The sequence below is a fragment of the Dendrobates tinctorius genome, unplaced genomic scaffold (genome assembly GCF_039654945.1).
Source record: "Dendrobates tinctorius isolate UK_male_01 unplaced genomic scaffold, ASM3965494v1 ptg000233l, whole genome shotgun sequence".
Taxonomy (NCBI): Eukaryota; Metazoa; Chordata; class Amphibia; order Anura; family Dendrobatidae; genus Dendrobates; species Dendrobates tinctorius.
In genome coordinates, this window is record NW_027361900.1 from 4,343,023 (window position 1) to 4,361,506 (window position 18,484).

Genomic DNA, 18,484 nt, shown 5'->3' on the forward strand with positions numbered 1-18,484 from the left:
GGAGGTGTTGGGCAGTGATATTGGTGGGGGAAGCAATGATGGAGGTGATGGGCAGTGATATTGGTGGGGGGAGGCAATGATGGCAGTGGGGGAGACAATGCTGGAGGTGATGGGCAATGATATTGTTGGGGGGAGGCAATAATGGAGGTGATGGGCAATGGTGGTGGTAGGGGGAGGCAATAATGGAGGTGATGGGCAATTATGGAGGTGATGGACAATGATGGAGGTGATGGGCAATGATGGCAGTGGGGGAGACAATGATGGAGGTGATGGCCAATGATATTGATGGGGAAGCAATAATGGAGGTGATGGGCAATGATGGCGGTGAGGAGGCAATGATGGAGGTGATGGCCAATGATGGAGGTGATGGGTAATGATGGAGGTGATGGGTAATGATGGAGGTGATGGACAATGATGGAGGTAATGGGCAATGATGGCAGTGGGGGAGACAATGATGGAGGTGATGGCCAATGGTATTGATGGGGAAGCAATAATGGAGGTGATGGACAATGATGGCGGTGAGGAGGCAATGGCCAATGATGGAGGTGAAGGGTAATGATGGAGGTGATGGGTAATGATGGAGGTGATGGGCAATGATGGAGGTAATGGGCAATGATGGCAGTGGGGGAGACAATGATGGAGGTGATGGGCAATGATATTGGTGGGGGAGGCAATGATGGCAGTGGGGGAGACAATGATGGAGGTGATGGGCAATGATATTGGTGGGGGAGGCAATAATGGAGGTGATGGTTAATGATGGTGGTGGGGGAGGTAATAATGGAGGTGATGGACAATGATGGCGGTGGGGGAGGCAATGATGGAGGTGATGGGCAATGATGGAGGTGATGGGTAATGATGGAGGTGATGGACAATGATGGAGGTAATGGGCAATGATGGTGGTGGGGGAGGCAATGATGGAGGTGATGGGCAATGATGGTGGGGGGAGACAATGATGGAGGTGATGGACAATGATTGGTGGGGAGTCAATGACGGAGGTGATGGGCAATGATGGAGGTGGGGATGCAATGATTGAGGTGGGGAGGCAATAATGGAGGTAATGGACAATGATGGTGGTGGGGAGAGGCAATAATGAAGGTGATGGGCAATGATGGCGGTGGGGGAGGCAATCATGGAGGTGATGGACAATGATGGTGGTGGGGGAGGCAATGATGGAGGTGATAAAATGGACAATGATGGTGGGGAGGAGGCAATGATTGAGGTGATGGAATGAGCAGTGGTGGGGGAGAATGATAGGGATGGTGGGGGAGAAGGAAATGATGGAGGTGGTGATGAGGACAATGATGGGGGTGGAGAGGGGCTGCATTATACTCTATGGGGGGGCTGCATTATATTCTGATGGGGATTGCATTATCCTCAGGGGACATTATATTCTGGGGGGCTACATCATACTATATGAGGGGGCTACAGTATACTCTATGGGGGGCTGCATTATATTCTGTGGTGGGGCGGCATTATTCTCTCAGGGGACTACATTATATTCTGGGGGGCTACATCATACTATATGAGGGGGCAGCATTATGCCCTTTTAGGGGGCTACAGTATTCTCTATGGGGAGGCTGCATTATATTCTGTGTTGGTGCTGTATTATACTATATGGGGGGCTGCATTATGCCCTATGAGGGTGCTACGTTATATTCTATGGTGGGGACTGTGTTATACCTTATGAGGGGGTTGCATTATATTTTATGAGGGAGGCTACATTATATTCTAGGGCTACCCCTCTATGATTCTACCCCAACCCCTGCTACATAATTAAGACCTGTACTGCCTTATATTATACCCTGATATTAGCGTGTCTTACCACACAATTGGTGGTTTTGTATTTATTTCTATGTAGCTACATAGTGGGCCCCAAGAATGATTTTCTCTGGTGGGCCCGAGGTGCTCCAGTCCGACGCTGTGTCTCTGCCTGTGGAGTGTTCTTGGACACTCTATACTGGGATCATAAGGGAACTGTGTCGCCAGTTGTAAACTGTCAGAACAAATTAAATTGTTGTTTTTGCTTTTTAGAGGCCCCGAGCCACATGTTTCCCTCTCCAGATGTAAAGTAGATCATGGAAATTCCTTGGTGATTTTGTTGGAGTGTAAGGAAAGTAACGATGGGAGGATTTGGGTGATGGCTCATTTTACAATGCCAGACTGCAGGTATGGTCACAAGTACTAAAGTGGAACACCATTTCTAAACCCAGTGTCCACCTGCAGCGAGGCAGGGGAACGAGTGAGAAATGCTGATCCTTTCCCAGAATTAGAGGAAGAACTGGCCACATACCCAGAATCTTTGTGGTCCTCATGACCTGCAGATGTGGGATCGATAATAGGGGTGATTATACCCTGTCCAGCTCACCTTGTAACACAACCTTGTTTCCAGTAGGGAGGGCGCCCCCATCTGTAAACGAGGCGGTGATTCCAAGAGCCCCCACAGTGCCAGACCCCCATACTCTGCTGAATGACTGGAGGCCGGAACATAAGGTCTTTACAGTGATGTCAGTAATGTCTCCTTCAGCATCCTGGTACATCCAGATAGCCAGGTTTGGTTTGTACTCACATATAAGGGGAGCAGGTATACATTCACCGGAATCCCACAAGGGTACTGTGAATCACCTACTATTGTTTCCAGGTAAAATCGGCTAACCTAGCTCAGTGTGAGTCACCAGAAGGAGCCAGATGCTCTTATATGTGGATGACATGCTATTGGCATTTAAAAAAAGAATAAAAACAAATTTGTAACCAAAGGGGTTATCTTTAAAGATGCGAAAAGGAGATGAATCCAGCGAGCCAAGTTTGAAGTACTTAAAAAATCTTCTTTATTTCAAACATAGATTAAAAATATTTATCCATAGCAGCATACTATAGATATAGGCAGAAATAGGAAAAATTACTGCTGTAAAGCGCACGGCAAGACGCGTTTCGGCTAAACCTTTATCATTGCCATAATACACATTGCTATTTTTCTGGGATATAAGAAGGAAAAGATCCTAAGAAGGTGGTGCTATAGTTGATTAAGCGTTAATAGATCACACTTGTGGGCATCAACCTATAAGGTTAACTATTTAAAAACAAGTGTTAACCCTAACAAAAGCTAATACGCTAGCAGTAATTTTTCCATATATTTTACAAATATTTTACAATACATGATATAACAGAATATATTTACAGAGATTTTATTCTCCTGTTGTCCTCCACAATATTTCTATAATATAATTTTTGCTCAAAAAAGTATATTTATTAACTTAGAACAAAGCAGGTTGTAATTATTAACATAAGAATCATAATTTTAGGATTTTTAATAAATTCTAATTAGATCTTCTCTATTGTTTAAGCCAATTGGCATCCTAGTTTCTAAAGTAAAAATGGTAAATAGGAGCAATTGGACAGGTGACATGTAAATAGTCACATAACCTGTGTTAGAGCCCCATGGAATAAGCCCTCCTCTAGCAATGCTTTGAGCTCCCCATTAAATTCAATAGTAGGATCATAGAATATTTCTTGATAAGCTTTAGGGTTCTCGAGGTCTAATAAATTCAACCTTTCATACAATCCTGCATTAAGAATAACTACTCCTCCCCCTTTGTCAGCCTCACGTACTAACAGATCTTTATTACGTATTAAATCCTTTAAAGCCATTCTTTCTTTTGTAGATAAATTATTTCTATTTATAGGATTATTTCTAATTTCCTTATCCAGCTCTATAAGTTCACTTTCCACCAGCTCCTGGAAGGAATCCAGGACTGGTGGATGTGACTTCAGGGGATAAAATTGAGGATTTTTTGTATGAAAGGTTGAGTTCAGATCTATATAGCTATCTGTGCTTTCGCATTGTAGTTTTTTGCAGACAAAAGTGTTTTTTGTTCTTCATAGGATAACATGATATCTTCATCTATAATAGGAATATCATCATATAACTTTGTAACATTATCATCAGAAAAATGACATTTAATAGTAAAATTGCGTGCCAATTTGTTAACATCTAACAAGGTTTTATATAAATCAAAGTTATACATCGGACAGTAGCCTAGTCCTCTAGATAATAAGGAAATTTGATCTTCCGTTAGTATATAACTAGAGAGGTTCCATATAAGAACCTCTAATACCTCCGATTTTTGTTCCTTTGCGGATTTCTTCTTGCTGGCACTATGGTGTTTCCGCCCGCCTCTTTTCCTCCGTTTTTTGAAACCTTTCTAGAATAAAAAGTCCTTTGTTGTATTCCAGGGTTGTATACGCCGTCATTTTCTTCAATAGAAGTGAATAAAGATGAAGAATCCAGAGTGTCCTCTGTAGAATTGTATGAAGAGGAATCTGAACTTTTATTCCCATCTGAGGAAGTCACTTTGTTTCTATTCTGTGTATACAGATTTTTCTTTAGTGTAGGGCGTGGATAGGATTGCCAATTATAGACTTTATTTTCTTTGTAGTCTTTCAGATCTCTTTCAAACTTTCTTTTCTTAATATCTGTAATAGAATTTTCCAATTTAACCAAGTTTGATTTCATTCTGTCTTGCAATTTTTGAAAGTCCACATGTTGTGAAAATTTAGCCAGATCATTTTTAAGAGCTTTGATATCTGTCTGTATGGAAGCTAGGTGAGCTTCCTCCTCCTGGATAATCAGTTGAATAAGCTTCAAGGAACATGTGCTGAGAATGTTCTCCCATTTTCTCTGGAATTCCTCACTGAAATGAGCTGTAGCTTTTTTCCGTAATCTTAGTCCGCGGGGAATCATCTCCTTTTCAAGATATACATTTAGAGAGTTATGATTCCACCAAGTTTTTATTTTCTTGCTCATTTTATGTTCCAGATTTTTAATAATGGTGGACAGTTCATCAGGAAGTTGCACCCTGTTCACATTACTGGCTCTAAAGATCTGTGCAGATCTGTCTAGTCTATTGGCATAATCATCCACATCCAAAATTATCTGTTCTGTATTCATGTTAAAGTTCAATCATTAAGATCTTCTGCCTAATAAGGGTAGGCACGGCAAAAAAAACTCTCATGGAACAATAAAAAAGAAAAAATGCCAGCTTACCCGGTTGGTTCAAAAGATAAGCTGCTGTACTGTATAGGCTCGCCGCAGCGGATAAATGACAGGAGCTCTTGCCAACAATAAATGCGAAAAGGAGATGAATCCAGCGAGCCAAGTTTGAAGTACTTAAAAAATCTTTTTCTTTATTTCAAACATAGATTAAAAATATTTATCCATAGCAGCATATTATAAATATAGGCAGAAATAGGAAAAATTACTGCTGTAAAGCGCACGGCAAGACGCGTTTCGGCTAAACCTTTATCATTGCCATAATACACATTGCTATTTTTCTGGGATATAAGAAGGAAAAGATCCTAAGAAGGTGGTGCTATAGTTGATTAAGCGTTAATAGATCACACTTGTGAGCATCCACCTATAAGATTAACTATTTAAAAACAAGTGTTAACCCTTTCTGCAATAATTTGTTTTAGTTTTGGATCCTGGCTTAACACTGGAATATATTTCTTTATAATAGAGACTATGTTGCTATACTGAAGACTATATGGAGTAGAGAAAAACATTTTTTTATTATTTGGAAATTGTGTTTTTTTTGTTGTTTTTTTATTTATTATTAAGTCCAAAAATTTTTTCTCTACTCCATATAGTCTTCAGTATAACAACTTAGTCTCTATTATAAAGAAATATGTTCCAGTGTTAAGCCAGGATCCAAAACTAAAACAAATTATTGCAGAAAACCAAATCACTTATGTAGCAAAAAAAGCTCCTACTCTGCAGGATAAACTATCGCCCAGTCTGTATCTGAATTCCTCGCTGGAGACCAGGGACACCTGGCTGAAATTAAAGGGGTTTATAAATGTGGAAATAAGAGATGTACTTGTTGTCAATATGCACATAAAATCAACAAATTCTCCTCATTCCATAGTAACAAAGAATATCCTATTAACAGCTTTCTGAACTGTAATTCCACCTATGTATAATAATAAATGGCTAAGCAGCTTCCGGTTGTAACAACTTCCGTCCAGTTGTAACCGGTGACGTCACCGCACACCTCTTTCCATGTTAACCCTCAACACACCACTCCTCAACACACACACTCCTCCTTAACACACACTCCTCTCACCTTTCACCATCTCCACTCACGTCCACTCACTCTTTCACTCCACATACGACCCCTTCTCTCACTCCGTCTCTCATACTCACACCGTCATCATCGCTGCTCCACGATCCCCGACATCTTCTTCCGCCGGCGCCATCCTGGATCCAGACGTCCTCCACGCCGGCGACATGTTCTTGCGGCGACACCATCTTGAGTATCGTGAAATCCCGCGATACTCAAGATGGCGTTGCCGCAAGAACATGTCGCCGGCGAGGATGACGTCGGGATCCAAAATGGCGTCAGCAAAAACTCGCGAGATTTCGCCGACGCCATTTTGGATCCCGACGTTGTCCACGCCGGCGACATGTTTTTCCGGCGACGCCATCTTGAGTATCGCGGGATTTCACGATACTCAAGATGGCGTCGCCGCAAGAACATGTCGCCGGCGTGGAAGGACGTCTGGATCCAGGATGGCGCCGGCGGAAGAAGATGTCGGGGATCGTGGAGCAGCGGCGATGACGGCGTGAGTATGAGAGACGGAGTGAGAGAAGGGGTCGTATGTGGAGTGAAGGAGTGAGTGGACGTGAGTGGAGATGGTGAAAGGTGAGAGGAGTGTGTGTTGAGGAGTGTGTGTGTGTTGAGGGTTAACATGGCAAGAGGTGTGATGCTATCGAATCCTCCCGATGCGATAGCATCGGGCCATAATCTAGTGTAGTATATTTGACTGTACATCATGTTGTAAACAGTATATAGGTTGTACAACGGGAAAACTGAGGAAAAGAATTAGAAGAAACATTTCTGATGCCATTAACCCCTCCAGCTTCAATCAATCAGCGGTCTCCAGACATTTTTCACAATATCATTCTGGTAATTTTGATAGCTTCAGGTTTAAAGCAATAGAGTTAGTAACACGGTCTACCAGAGGGGGCGATAGAAGACGTAAACTACTTAACAGAGAATCTGCTTGGATTTTTACTTTGGAAACTAGGATGCCAATTGGCTTAAACAATAGACAAGATCTAATTAGAATTTATTAAAAATCCTAAAATTATGATTCTTATGTTAATAATTACAACCCGCTCTGTCCTAAGTTTGTAAATATACTTTTTTGAGCAAAAATTATATTATAGAAATATTGTGGAGGACAACAGGAGAATAAAATCTCTGTACATATGTTCTGTTATATCATGTATTGTAAAATATTTGTAAAATATATGGAAAAATTACTGCTAGCGTATTAGCTTTTGTTAGGGTTAACACTTGTTTTTAAATAGTTAATCTTATAGGTGGATGCTCACAAGTGTGATCTATTAACGCTTAATCAACTATAGCACCACCTATCCAAGGATCTTATCCTTCTTATAGCCCAGAAAAATAGCAATGTGTATTATGGCAATGATAAAGGTTTAGCCGAAACGCGTCTTGCCGTGCGCTTTACAGCAGTAATTTTTCCCATCTCTGCCTACATGTATAATATGCTGCTATGGATAAATATTTTTAATCTACGTTTGAAATAAAGAACAAGATTTTTTAAGTACTTCAAACTTGGCTCGCTGGATTCATCTCCTTTTCGCATTTATTGTTGGCAAGAGCTCCTGTCATTTATCCGTTGCTGAGAGCCTATACAGTATAGCAGCTTATCTTTTGAACCAACCGGGTAAGCTGGCATTTTTTCTTTCTTATTGTTCGTCACATATTGGTGGCATCAATCACACCATCATCACACCAGCCTGGCCCCCTTTTTTTGTAATATGCCCCAGTCTGGTCCCCTATGTCCCTTGTCCAGCCTGGCCCCAGATATCCATCCCACACCCCCAGCTATACATACTGGCCCTCATATGTCTCTAATCCTGACCTCCATATATCTTTCCTGGACCCCCACATATCTTTCCTGGTCCCTTGCCCTGGCTCCCCCATATTTCCATCCTGGCCCCCCATATATATATATGCTTCATGGTCTCTTGTCCTGCTCCCTGTATATGCAATCAGGCCCCCCCATATATATCCATCCTGGCCCTTCCCCATATATATCCATCCTATCCCCCATGTGTGTCTATCCTGGACCTGCATATGTATCTGTCCTGGCCCCCCATGTGTCTCTATCCTGGCCCTCCATATGTATCCATCCTTTCCCCCTATGTGTATCCATCCTGGCCCCCCATGTGTCCCCATCCTGGCCCTCCATGTATATCCATCCTGGCCCCCCATGTGTATCCATCCTTTCCCCCTATGTGTATCCATCTTGGCCCCCCATGTGTATCCATCCTGACTCCCCTATGTGTATCCATCCTGACTCCCCTATGTGTATCCATCCTGACTCCCCTATGTGTATCCATCCTGACTCTCCTATGTTTATCCATCCTGACTCCCCTATGTGTATCCATCCTGACTCCCCTATGTGTATCCATCCTGACTCCCCTATGTGTATCCATCCTGACTCCCCTATGTGTATCCATCATGACTCCCCTATGTGTATCCATCCTGACTCCCCTATGTGTATCCATCCTGGCCCCCCCATGTGTATCCATCCTGGCCCCCCCATGTGTATCCATCCTGGCCCCCCATGTGTATCCATCCTGGCCCCCCCATGTGTATCCATCCTAGTCCCTTAATGTGTATCCATACTGGCCCCCCCATATGTATCCATCCTGGTCCCCCTAGTGTATTCATCCTGGTCCCCCATGTGTATCCATCCAGACTCTCCCCATGTGTATCCATCCTGACTCCCCTATGTGTATCCATCCTGACTCCCCTATGTGTATCCATCCTGACTCCCCTATGTGTATCCATCCTGACTCCCCTATGTGTATCCATCCTAGTCCCTTAATGTGTATCCATACTGGCCCCCCCATATGTATCCATCCTGGTCCCCCTAGTGTATTCATCCTGGTCCCCCATGTGTATCCATTCTGCCCCCCCATGTGTATCCATCCAGACTCCCCCCATGTGTATCCATCCTGGCCCCCCATGTGTATCTGTGTATCCTGCCCCCCCCATGTGTATCCATCCTGACTCCCCTATGTGTATCCATCCTGACTCCCCTATGTGTATCCATCCTGACTCCCCTATGTGTATCCATCCTGACTCCCCTATGTGTATCCATCCTGGCCCCCCCCATGTGTATCCATCCTGGCCTCCCCATGTGTATCCATCCTGGCCCCCCATGTGTATCCATCCTGGCCCCCCCATGTGTATCCATCCTAGTCCCTTAATGTGTATCCATACTGGCCCCCCCATATGTATCCATCCTGGTCCCCCTAGTGTATTCATCCTGGTCCCCCATGTGTATCCATCCAGACTCTCCCCATGTGTATCCATCCTGACTCCCCTATGTGTATCCATCCTGACTCCCCCATGTGTATCCATCCTGGCCTCCCCATGTGTATCCATCCTGGCCCCCCATGTGTATCCATCCTGGCCCCCCCATGTGTATCCATCCTAGTCCCTTAATGTGTATCCATACTGGCCCCCCCATATGTATCCATCCTGGTCCCCCTAGTGTATTCATCCTGGTCCCCCATGTGTATCCATCCTGACTCCCCTATGTGTATCCATCCTGACTCCCCTATGTGTATCCATCCTGACTCCCCTATGTGTATCCATCCTAGTCCCTTAATGTGTATCCATACTGGCCCCCCATATGTATCCATCCTGGTCCCCCTAGTGTATTCATCCTGGTCCCCCATGTGTATCCATTCTGCCCCCCATGTGTATCCATCCAGACTCCCCCCATGTGTATCCATCCTGGCCCCCCATGTGTATCTGTGTATCCTGCCCCCCCTCATGTGTATCCATCCTGGCTTCCCCATGTGTATCCATCCTGGCCCCCCATGTGTAGCCATCATGACCCCCATGTGTAGCCATCATGACCCCCATGTGTAGCCATCCTGGCACCCTATGTGTATCCATCCTGGCCCGCCATGTGTATCCATCCTGGCACCCCATGTATATCCATCCTGGCCCCGTGTCCTGGCTTCATGTACAGAGAGAGAGAGGACAAAAAAAATCCTCTTACCTTCCTGCGCTTCCAACATCGTGCGGCGCAGTCCTCCTCTGCAGGTCCCGGAGTGCATATAGTAAAATGGCCGCCGACATAGCACAGGCCGGCCATTTTTGATCGGGACGTATGCCGCAGTTTTTCAGTTAATGACTGCTACATGCGCGCACCCCTGCACATACTCTGCCTGCGCCTTTAAAGGGCCTGCGCCCCTGAAAACCAGACTTTTTTTATTTTTTTCTACTTCTCCTCCTCCTTCCCACAGCCAAGGGCCCACTGGGGATTCCCCCGATACCCCGCCAGGCCAGTCTGACCCTGTGTGTATATACAGGGGTTGGACAAAATAATGGAAACCTCCAAAAAAAGTTAGTTTAATATGGTGTAGGTCCACCTTTTGCGGCGATTACAGCCTCAATTCTCCGAGGTATGGATTCATACAAGGTGTGAATTGTTTCCAAAGGAATTGTAGCCCATTCTTCAGTTAAAACACACTCTGGTTCTTTGAGCGACGATGGCGGCGGAAATCGACGTCTAACTTGAATCTCTAAAATCGCCTATAAATGCTCAATAACGTTGAGGTCTGGGGATTGTGGGGGCCAGATGAGATGCTCAACTTCATTACAATGTTTCATCGTCCCATGCTTTAACGATTCTAGCTGTATGAATTGGTGCACTATCATCCTGAAAGATGGCGTTCCCCTCCGGGAACAGTGCTTGAACCATAGGATGCACTTGGTCACCCAAAATGCCTAAATAATCACGGCTGTTAATTCTTCCATGAAGGGATATCATTGGCCCGGCGGATCTCCATGAAATAGCACCCCAGATCATCACAGAACCTCCGCCATGTTTTACGGTTGGGAGAAGGCAGTCTGGATGGAATGCTTCCTTCGGCTGTCTCCAAAGGTACACTCGGCCGGAGGTCGGAAATGGGGTAGATGATGATTCGTCTGAGAATATCACGTTTCCACTGCTCGAGGGACCAATTTTGGAGGTTTCTACACCACTCTAAACGCTTGGTAACATTTGTCATTGAGAGCAGCGGTTTTCTAATTGCAGCTCTTCCGTGGAATCCAGATTTGTGCAGCTCCCGACGAACAGTTTTCGTGGAATCTGGGTTCTGTAGGTGTTCATGGAGCTCAGCAGTAATTTTCGGAGCCGTTGTCTTGTGATCCTCTCTCACAATTCGCTTTAGAGTCTGACGGTCTCTCTCAGTCTACTTCAATTTTTGGCCGGACCTGTGCTTTGCTGCTGATGTTTTTCCTTCTCTTTCAAATGCAGTCATTACTTTGGAGACAGCACCTCTTGACACGCCAATCATTCGGGCACTTTGTTACACTAGCGCCTGCCATACGAGCACCAACAATTTGGCCTCTTTGAAAATCCGAGAGGTCTGCCATTAGTATCAGGTTCTCATCAATGTTCTTACAATTCTGCAAAACAAACAGTTAATTTACATACACATATCACATGACACAAATAATCAACGACATAACATTACCATATGTCACGGTTTGCATGTTTATAACATGTTCGAAGATTATGAGGCCAAAACGTTAGGTGTTTCCATTATTTTTTCCAACCCCTGTGTGTGTGTGTGTGTGTGTGTGTGTGTGTGTGTGTGTGTGTGTGTGTGTGTGTGTGTGTGTATATATATATCAAGAAAAAAGGGCAGCACTACCAAAATAATACAGCAGGTGCAAAACCTATACAGCAGTGTCCAAACAGCCAAAATGACAAAAGGAAAAAAAATAGGCAGCACTCAAATTAAGTGTGAAAAAGTGGATACTTTACTGATCCTCAGATGGCAACATTTCAACGGTGACCCGTCTTTGTCAAGCTTGACAAAGACGGGTCACCGTTGAAACGCTGCCATCTGAGGATCAGTAAAATATCCACTTTTTCACACTTAATTTGAGTGCTGCCTATTTTTTTTCCTTTTATATATATATATGAAACGTTGCCATCTGAGGATCAGTAAAATATCCACTTTTTTCACATTTAATTTGAGTGCTGCCTATTTTTTTTCCTTTTATATATATATATGAAACGTTGCCATCTGAGGATCAGTAAAATATCCACTTTTTTCACATTTAATTTGAGTGCTGCCTATTTTTTTTCCTTTTATATATATATATGAAACGTTGCCATCTGAGGATCAGTAAAATATCCACTTTTTTCACATTTAATTTGAGTGCTGCCTATTTTTTTTCCTTTTATATATATATATATATATATATATATGAAACGTTGCCATCTGAGGATCAGTAAAGTATCCACTTTTTCACATTTAATTTGAGTGCTGCCTATTTTTTTTCCATATATATATGTATATAAATAAATATATATATATATATATATATATATATATTAGTGGGTATAGATGGGTATAGAAAGTATTCAGAGCCCTTTGAATTTTTCATTGCAGCCATTTGGTAAATTTAAAAAAGCTCATTTTTTTCCTCATTAATGTGCACTCTGCACCCCATATTAACTGAAAAAAAACAAATTTATTAAAAAGGAAAAAGTGAAATATCACATGGTCATAAGTAGTGTTGAGCGATACCACCCGATACTGAAAAATATCGGATCGGAATGGATCGGCCGATCTAAAAAAAGTATCGGGTATCGCCGATTCCGATCCCGGAAGTCCCATTCAAGTCAATGGAACTGAAATATCGGAATTAAAAAAACCCCTTTCTTTCCCTGTTGGTTAATTCTACATGAAGAAAAACAACTAATAATAATGTAGAATGTATTGTGGGAGGTGGAGGAGACATTAAAGCCATAGAGGTTTAGCCCAATCAAATGGAATAGCAGGAATTAAATTTTTTTTTTTAAAGACGTTCGGAGTTACAAAGATATTGACTATGTTAACCTCTTTTATATTTTGTTAGATATGTATCACTACTTCCATGCTCTTCACCTTTTTTTACTTCTCTCACACTTTCTCCTTCATCATCTTCAGCAGCAGCCAGTATCTTTTTCATCAACTTTTGTTGATCAGAAGACCAAGTCATAGTCATCTTGATTTACAACAACTTTTGTTTCCTCCCTCTTCTAATGTACCTATACCCGACATTGCCATTTCTGTGTGTGGTTCCACTATTACTCCCCAGCAACAGGCCCGCTGTCTTGGGGTCATACTTGATTCTGAGCTTTCCTTTGCCCCCCACATTCGATCACTGGCTCGCTCTTGTCATCTGCACCTCAAAAACATTTCTAGAATCCGACCTTTTCTTACTTTTGACTCTGCAAAAACTCTTACTGTTTCTCTTATTCACTCTCGTCTCGACTATTGTAACTCTCTTCTAATCGGTCTCCCTCTTACCAAACTCTCCCCTCTCCAATCTGTCTTGAATGCTGCAGCCAGGATCATATTCCTCACCAATCGTTACACCGATGCCTCTACCTTGTGCCAGTCATTACACTGGCTACCCATCCACTCCAGAATCCAGTACAAACTTATTGCCCTCACCCACAAAGCCCTCCATAGCTCAGCACCACCTTACATCTCCTCCCTTGTTTCAGTATACCGCCCTACCCGCACCCTCCGTTCTGCTGATGACCTCAGGTTAGCACCCTCAATAGTCAGAACCTCCCACTCCCGTCTCCAAGACTTTACACGTGCTGCGCCAATTCTTTGGAATGCACTTCCCAGGTCAATACGATTAGTCCCCAATCCCCACAATTTTAAGCGTGCCCTGAAAACGCATTTATTCAGACTGGCCTATCGCCTCAATACATTAACCTAATCTATCCCTGTGTGGCACAGCCAAAAGTTTTACCATAACCAGGTTCCCCGCATCATGTTCCCACATGCTTTATGCATCCATCAGCCCTCTGTGTCTGTACTGTTACACACTTAACATTATGGCTGGTCCATACAATCAGGGCAACTGTTACCACCCACCTTTCGTGTCTCCCTTTTTCCCTCATAGACTGTAAGCTTGCGAGCAGGACCCTCATTCCTCTTGGTATTTTGTTATAATCTACTGTATGTGATTATTGTTATGCTGTAATGTCTATTGTCTGTACAAATCCCCTCTGAAATGTAAAGTGCTGCGGAATATGTCGGCGCTATAGAAATAAAATTTATTATTATTATTATTATTATCAACTTCTTCTTCACCTTCTTCTTCTTTTTTTTTTTTACATTCTTCATATTCTTCTTATTCAACTATTATTCTGCTTCATATTCAACTTCTTCATCTTCTTCCTATTCTTCTTCTTCATCATATTCTGATTTGTGACAGGCATTCCTGTAGTTGTTATCTATAAAAGTTTGAAGATTACACCTTACGTTCTGCCTGTCACAAAAGATTTACAACAGGATTTGTCCGCGTTCAGTTTGGTCTGTAGCAGCAGGCCTTTTCCAGGGGCACCACGAGGAGGAACGGACTCACCCCCATACACTGCTTAGTCTTCCTCTGCTTATAAATTAGATAATATCATTTGCTCAGATTTTTAGTCTTATGCTCAAGGTTCTTCTGCTTTTGTTTTTTATGCTTCTTGGTCTTCTGTCTCTTGTTGGTCTGCATCTTGGTGGTTGTCTTCATGTTCTTTGTCCTCTTGGTCATCTTCTTCATAGTCTTCTTTTAGGTATTCTTCTGTGTGGTCTTCAGGGTCGTCGTCTTCACAGTCATTGTCAGGGATATCCAGAGTGAGAATCAAAAACCATTTCCACAAGCTTGAACTTGGAAAAGTAGCAGAAGGTACAAGAAGGCTGAGGAACTGCCGAGAACCAGTTGACGGTACTGGAACCCGGATGGGTAGCAGAAGGAACAATAGCAAATGGAACTAGCGAGGACCAGCTGACGGTGCTGGAACCCGGAGGGGCAGCAGAAGGAACAAGAGCCAATGGCACAACCGTGGTCCAGCTGACGGTGCTGGAACACGGTTACTACACAGGAGGTACCTGTGCTTTAAAGCACTACCAAGAACCAGCAGACGGTGCTGGAACTCGGATACCGAGAAGGAGGCACCTCGGCCAAAGGCTCTGCCGAGAACCAGCTGACGGTGCGGGAACCCGGATGGGCAGGAGGGAGTACCCGTGCCAAAGACACTGCCGAGAACCAGCTGACAGTGCTGGAACTCAGATGGGTAGCAGAATCCAAAAAATTGCAAGGCCGCGAGCAGGACGCAGTTTCCGAATCCCACAGTCCTACAGGGGGTTCTTGTCCTATTGGCACTACGGAACCAGCCTTTAGTACCAGAACCCGCAGCCCACATAGGAAGCACCGAATCTGCAGGCACCATAGACTCGGCTAACCCGACCGCAACACGACAGGACAACGTATTGGTGGCAAAGTGACGTTGACATTACCCGGAAACAGCTGGCGTGCTGGAACCAGGCTGGGCAGGAGTGAGTACCCGTGCCAAAGACACTTCTGAGCAGCAACATGCGATGTTGAAGCCCAGGGGTCAATCATGCAGCAGGCTGAGGCCAACTTGGAGCTAGTTTTATATTAGTTGTACACAACTATTGATTGTAACCGTGCTCCACTTTGGCCTCTGGCTCTACTGTCTCTAGTATTTCCCCTGGCCTCCAACCACACCAGTTGCTGCTCTGCAGTGTTGTCTGCACAATCCACACTTGTTCCTGAGTTACTGGGGAACAGTCACGTCAGTTGATCCCCTGATGTGTGTCCGGCAAGGTCTCCTGCTCTGTCCACATTCCCACTACTATTAATGGGAATGGGGACAGAGCGTGTGTTTCTCTGTGAAGACGGCACTTCTGAACACCAACTGGCGTTGTTGGAGACCAGGATGAGGCATGGAGCAGGCTGAGGCCTGATAGGGTTGGCGTGTGGAGGCAGCAGGAGACTTTGCTATCTACACAGCAGGGGAACAGCTGGCATTACTGAACCCCACTAACACAGGAGCTAGTGTGTGTTTCTCTGTGAAGACGGCACTTCTGAACACCAACTGACGTTGTTGGAGCCCAGGATGAGGCATGGAGCAGGCTGAGGCCTGATAGGGTTGGCATGTGGAGGCAGCAGGAGACTTTGCCATCTACACAGCAGGGGAACAGCTGGCATTACTGAACCCCACTAACACAGGAGCTAGTGTGTGTTTCTCTGTGAAGACGGCACTTCTGAACACCAACTGGCGTTGTTGGAGCCCAGGATGAGGCATGGAGCAGGCTGAGGCCAACTTGCAGCACGTTTTATAGAGGTTGTAGACTACTACTGATTGTAACCGTGCTCCACATAGGCCTCTGGCTCCACTGTCTCTAGTTTTTCCCCTGGCCTCCAACCCCGCCAGTGACAGCTCTGAAGTGGCGTCAGCACAATCCACACTTGTTCCTGTGTTACTTGGCTCAGTCCCGTCAGTTGATCCCCTGATGTGTGTCCGGCAAGGTCTCTTGCTCTGTCGTCATTCACAATACTAGTAATGGGAATGTGGACAGAGCAGGAGACCTTGCCGGACACACATCAGGGGATCAACTGACGTGACTGAGGCCAAGTAACACTGGAACAAGTGTGGATTGTGCAGACGCCACTTAAGAACTGTCACTGGCGGGGTTGGAGGCCAGGGGAAATACTAGAGACAGTGGAGCCAGAGGCCTAAGTGGAGCAGGGTTAAAAATCAGTAGTAGTTTGAATGTGGATGGAGCAGGAGACTTTGCCGTCCACACAGCAGGGGAGCAGCTGTCATTACTGAACCCCACCAACACAGGAGCTAGTGTTTTTCTCTGTGCAGATGACACACCTGAGCTACAACTGGCTGTGTTGAAGCCCAGGGATTATAGTTCAGGTGGTAGAAACATGAACACAACAGGAGACCTGGATACAGTTGCCAACAAATTATTTAGTCAGGAAGAGGACTGGCAAATTCTGGGGAGATCCAGGCCTTGTTCATTTTCAGAAAAGTAAGCCGGTCGACGTTATTGGAAGAAAGTCGCGTGCGACGGTCTGTTAGTACACCACCTGCGTCACTAAAGACGCGTTCCGATAATACACTGGCAGCAGGGCAAGCCAGCACCTCCAATGCATACTGGCTAAGCTCTGACCATGTATCCAGCTTAGAGACCCAAAACTTGAAGGGGGAAGAGCCGTCTGTGAGTACACTCACAGGGTAAGACATGTAGTCTGTCACCATCTGACGGAAACGTGGCCTCCTGCTGACTGGAGCCGTCAGTGATGGTGTAGACCAGAGGTCCCCAATGTTAGTCCTCGAGGGCTGAATCAGTGCAGGTTTTCAGGATCTCCTTAGTATTGCACATTAGGTAATGATTCCAATCCATGTGCAATAGTAAGGAAATCCTGAAAACCTGCACTGGTTCAGCCCTCGAGGACTGACATTGGGGACCTCTGGTGTAGACAGTTGTGGAGGACACACAAAACTTTGCCACATTTGGGCCATAGTGGTCTTGCCTTGTGCTGAGGCGCTGCCTCTGCTCCCTCTTTGTGCTGAGTTTCCTCCACTGGCTCGACGCACGGAGGTGCTTTGTAAAGCACTAGCACCACTGCTGTCGGGTGGAATGGAAAACATTATGGACTGCACCAGTGACTCTTCGTACTCCCGCAGTTTACGCTCCCGGTTCAACGTTGGTATGAGCCTTTGTACGCTGTCCCGGTAGCGAGGATCTAGGAGGGTGTACACCCAATAATCAGCCGTGTAGAGAATGTGGGCGATGCGGCGGTCATTTCTCAGGCACTGCAGCATGAAGTCAACCATGTGCTGCAGACTCCCAACTGCCAAAGAACCGCTGTCCCCTGCTTGAGGCGTGATCTCTGCCTGCTCTGAATCACCCCACCCTCGCTGTACATACTGACTAGAGCTTTGTGTACCTCCCTCCTCTGGAGAGATGTCTTCCTCCTCCATCGACTCCTCCTCATCCTCCTCACAAAGTGTCCCCTGCCTAGGCCTTTGTGAGGAACCACGTAGCGCAGACTGTCCAGAAGCAGATGGCATTTGGGACTCCTCATCCTCCACCTCTTCCAAAACCTCATCCCTTAGTGCTTGCAGTGTTTTGAAGCAGGCAGATAAGGGGGACAGTCATGCTGACTAGTGCATCATCTGCACTCGCCATCCGTGTGGAATCATCGAAGGCATGCAAAACGAGGCAGATGTCCTTCATAGAGGCCCACTCAGTGGTGCTGAAGTGTGACCGGCGCACATTGCGACTTGTTTGCGCCTGATGCAGCTGGTACTCCATGACTGCTGCCTGCTGCTCACACAACCGCTCCAACATATGTAACGTAGAATTCCACCTGGTGGGTAGGTCACATATGATGCGATGTTCCGGAAGGCGTAATCGGCGCTGCAGAGCAGCAAGGCGCGATCTTGCCGTGCTGGAACGACGCAAGTGAGCGCACTCTATGCGGACCTTGTGTAGCAGTGCATCAAGATCCGGATAGTCCCTCAGAAAGCTCTGCACGACCAA

At 45.1% G+C, this 18,484-nt stretch overlaps 1 protein-coding gene across 1 annotated transcript in view; it reads right to left on the reverse strand.

The window, feature by feature from the left end:
- Positions 1-4,945, reverse strand: part of LOC141060280 (uncharacterized) — a 35,060-nt gene extending 30,115 nt beyond the window's left edge. The window contains exons 1-2 of the mRNA XM_073556498.1: positions 4,241-4,945; positions 3,607-3,762 (exon numbers count right to left, since the gene is read on the reverse strand). Of these exons, the coding sequence (XP_073412599.1) occupies positions 3,607-3,762; positions 4,241-4,945 (861 nt within the window). The remainder of the gene's footprint in view (positions 1-3,606; positions 3,763-4,240) is intronic.
- Positions 4,946-18,484: the final 13,539 nt, after the last annotated feature.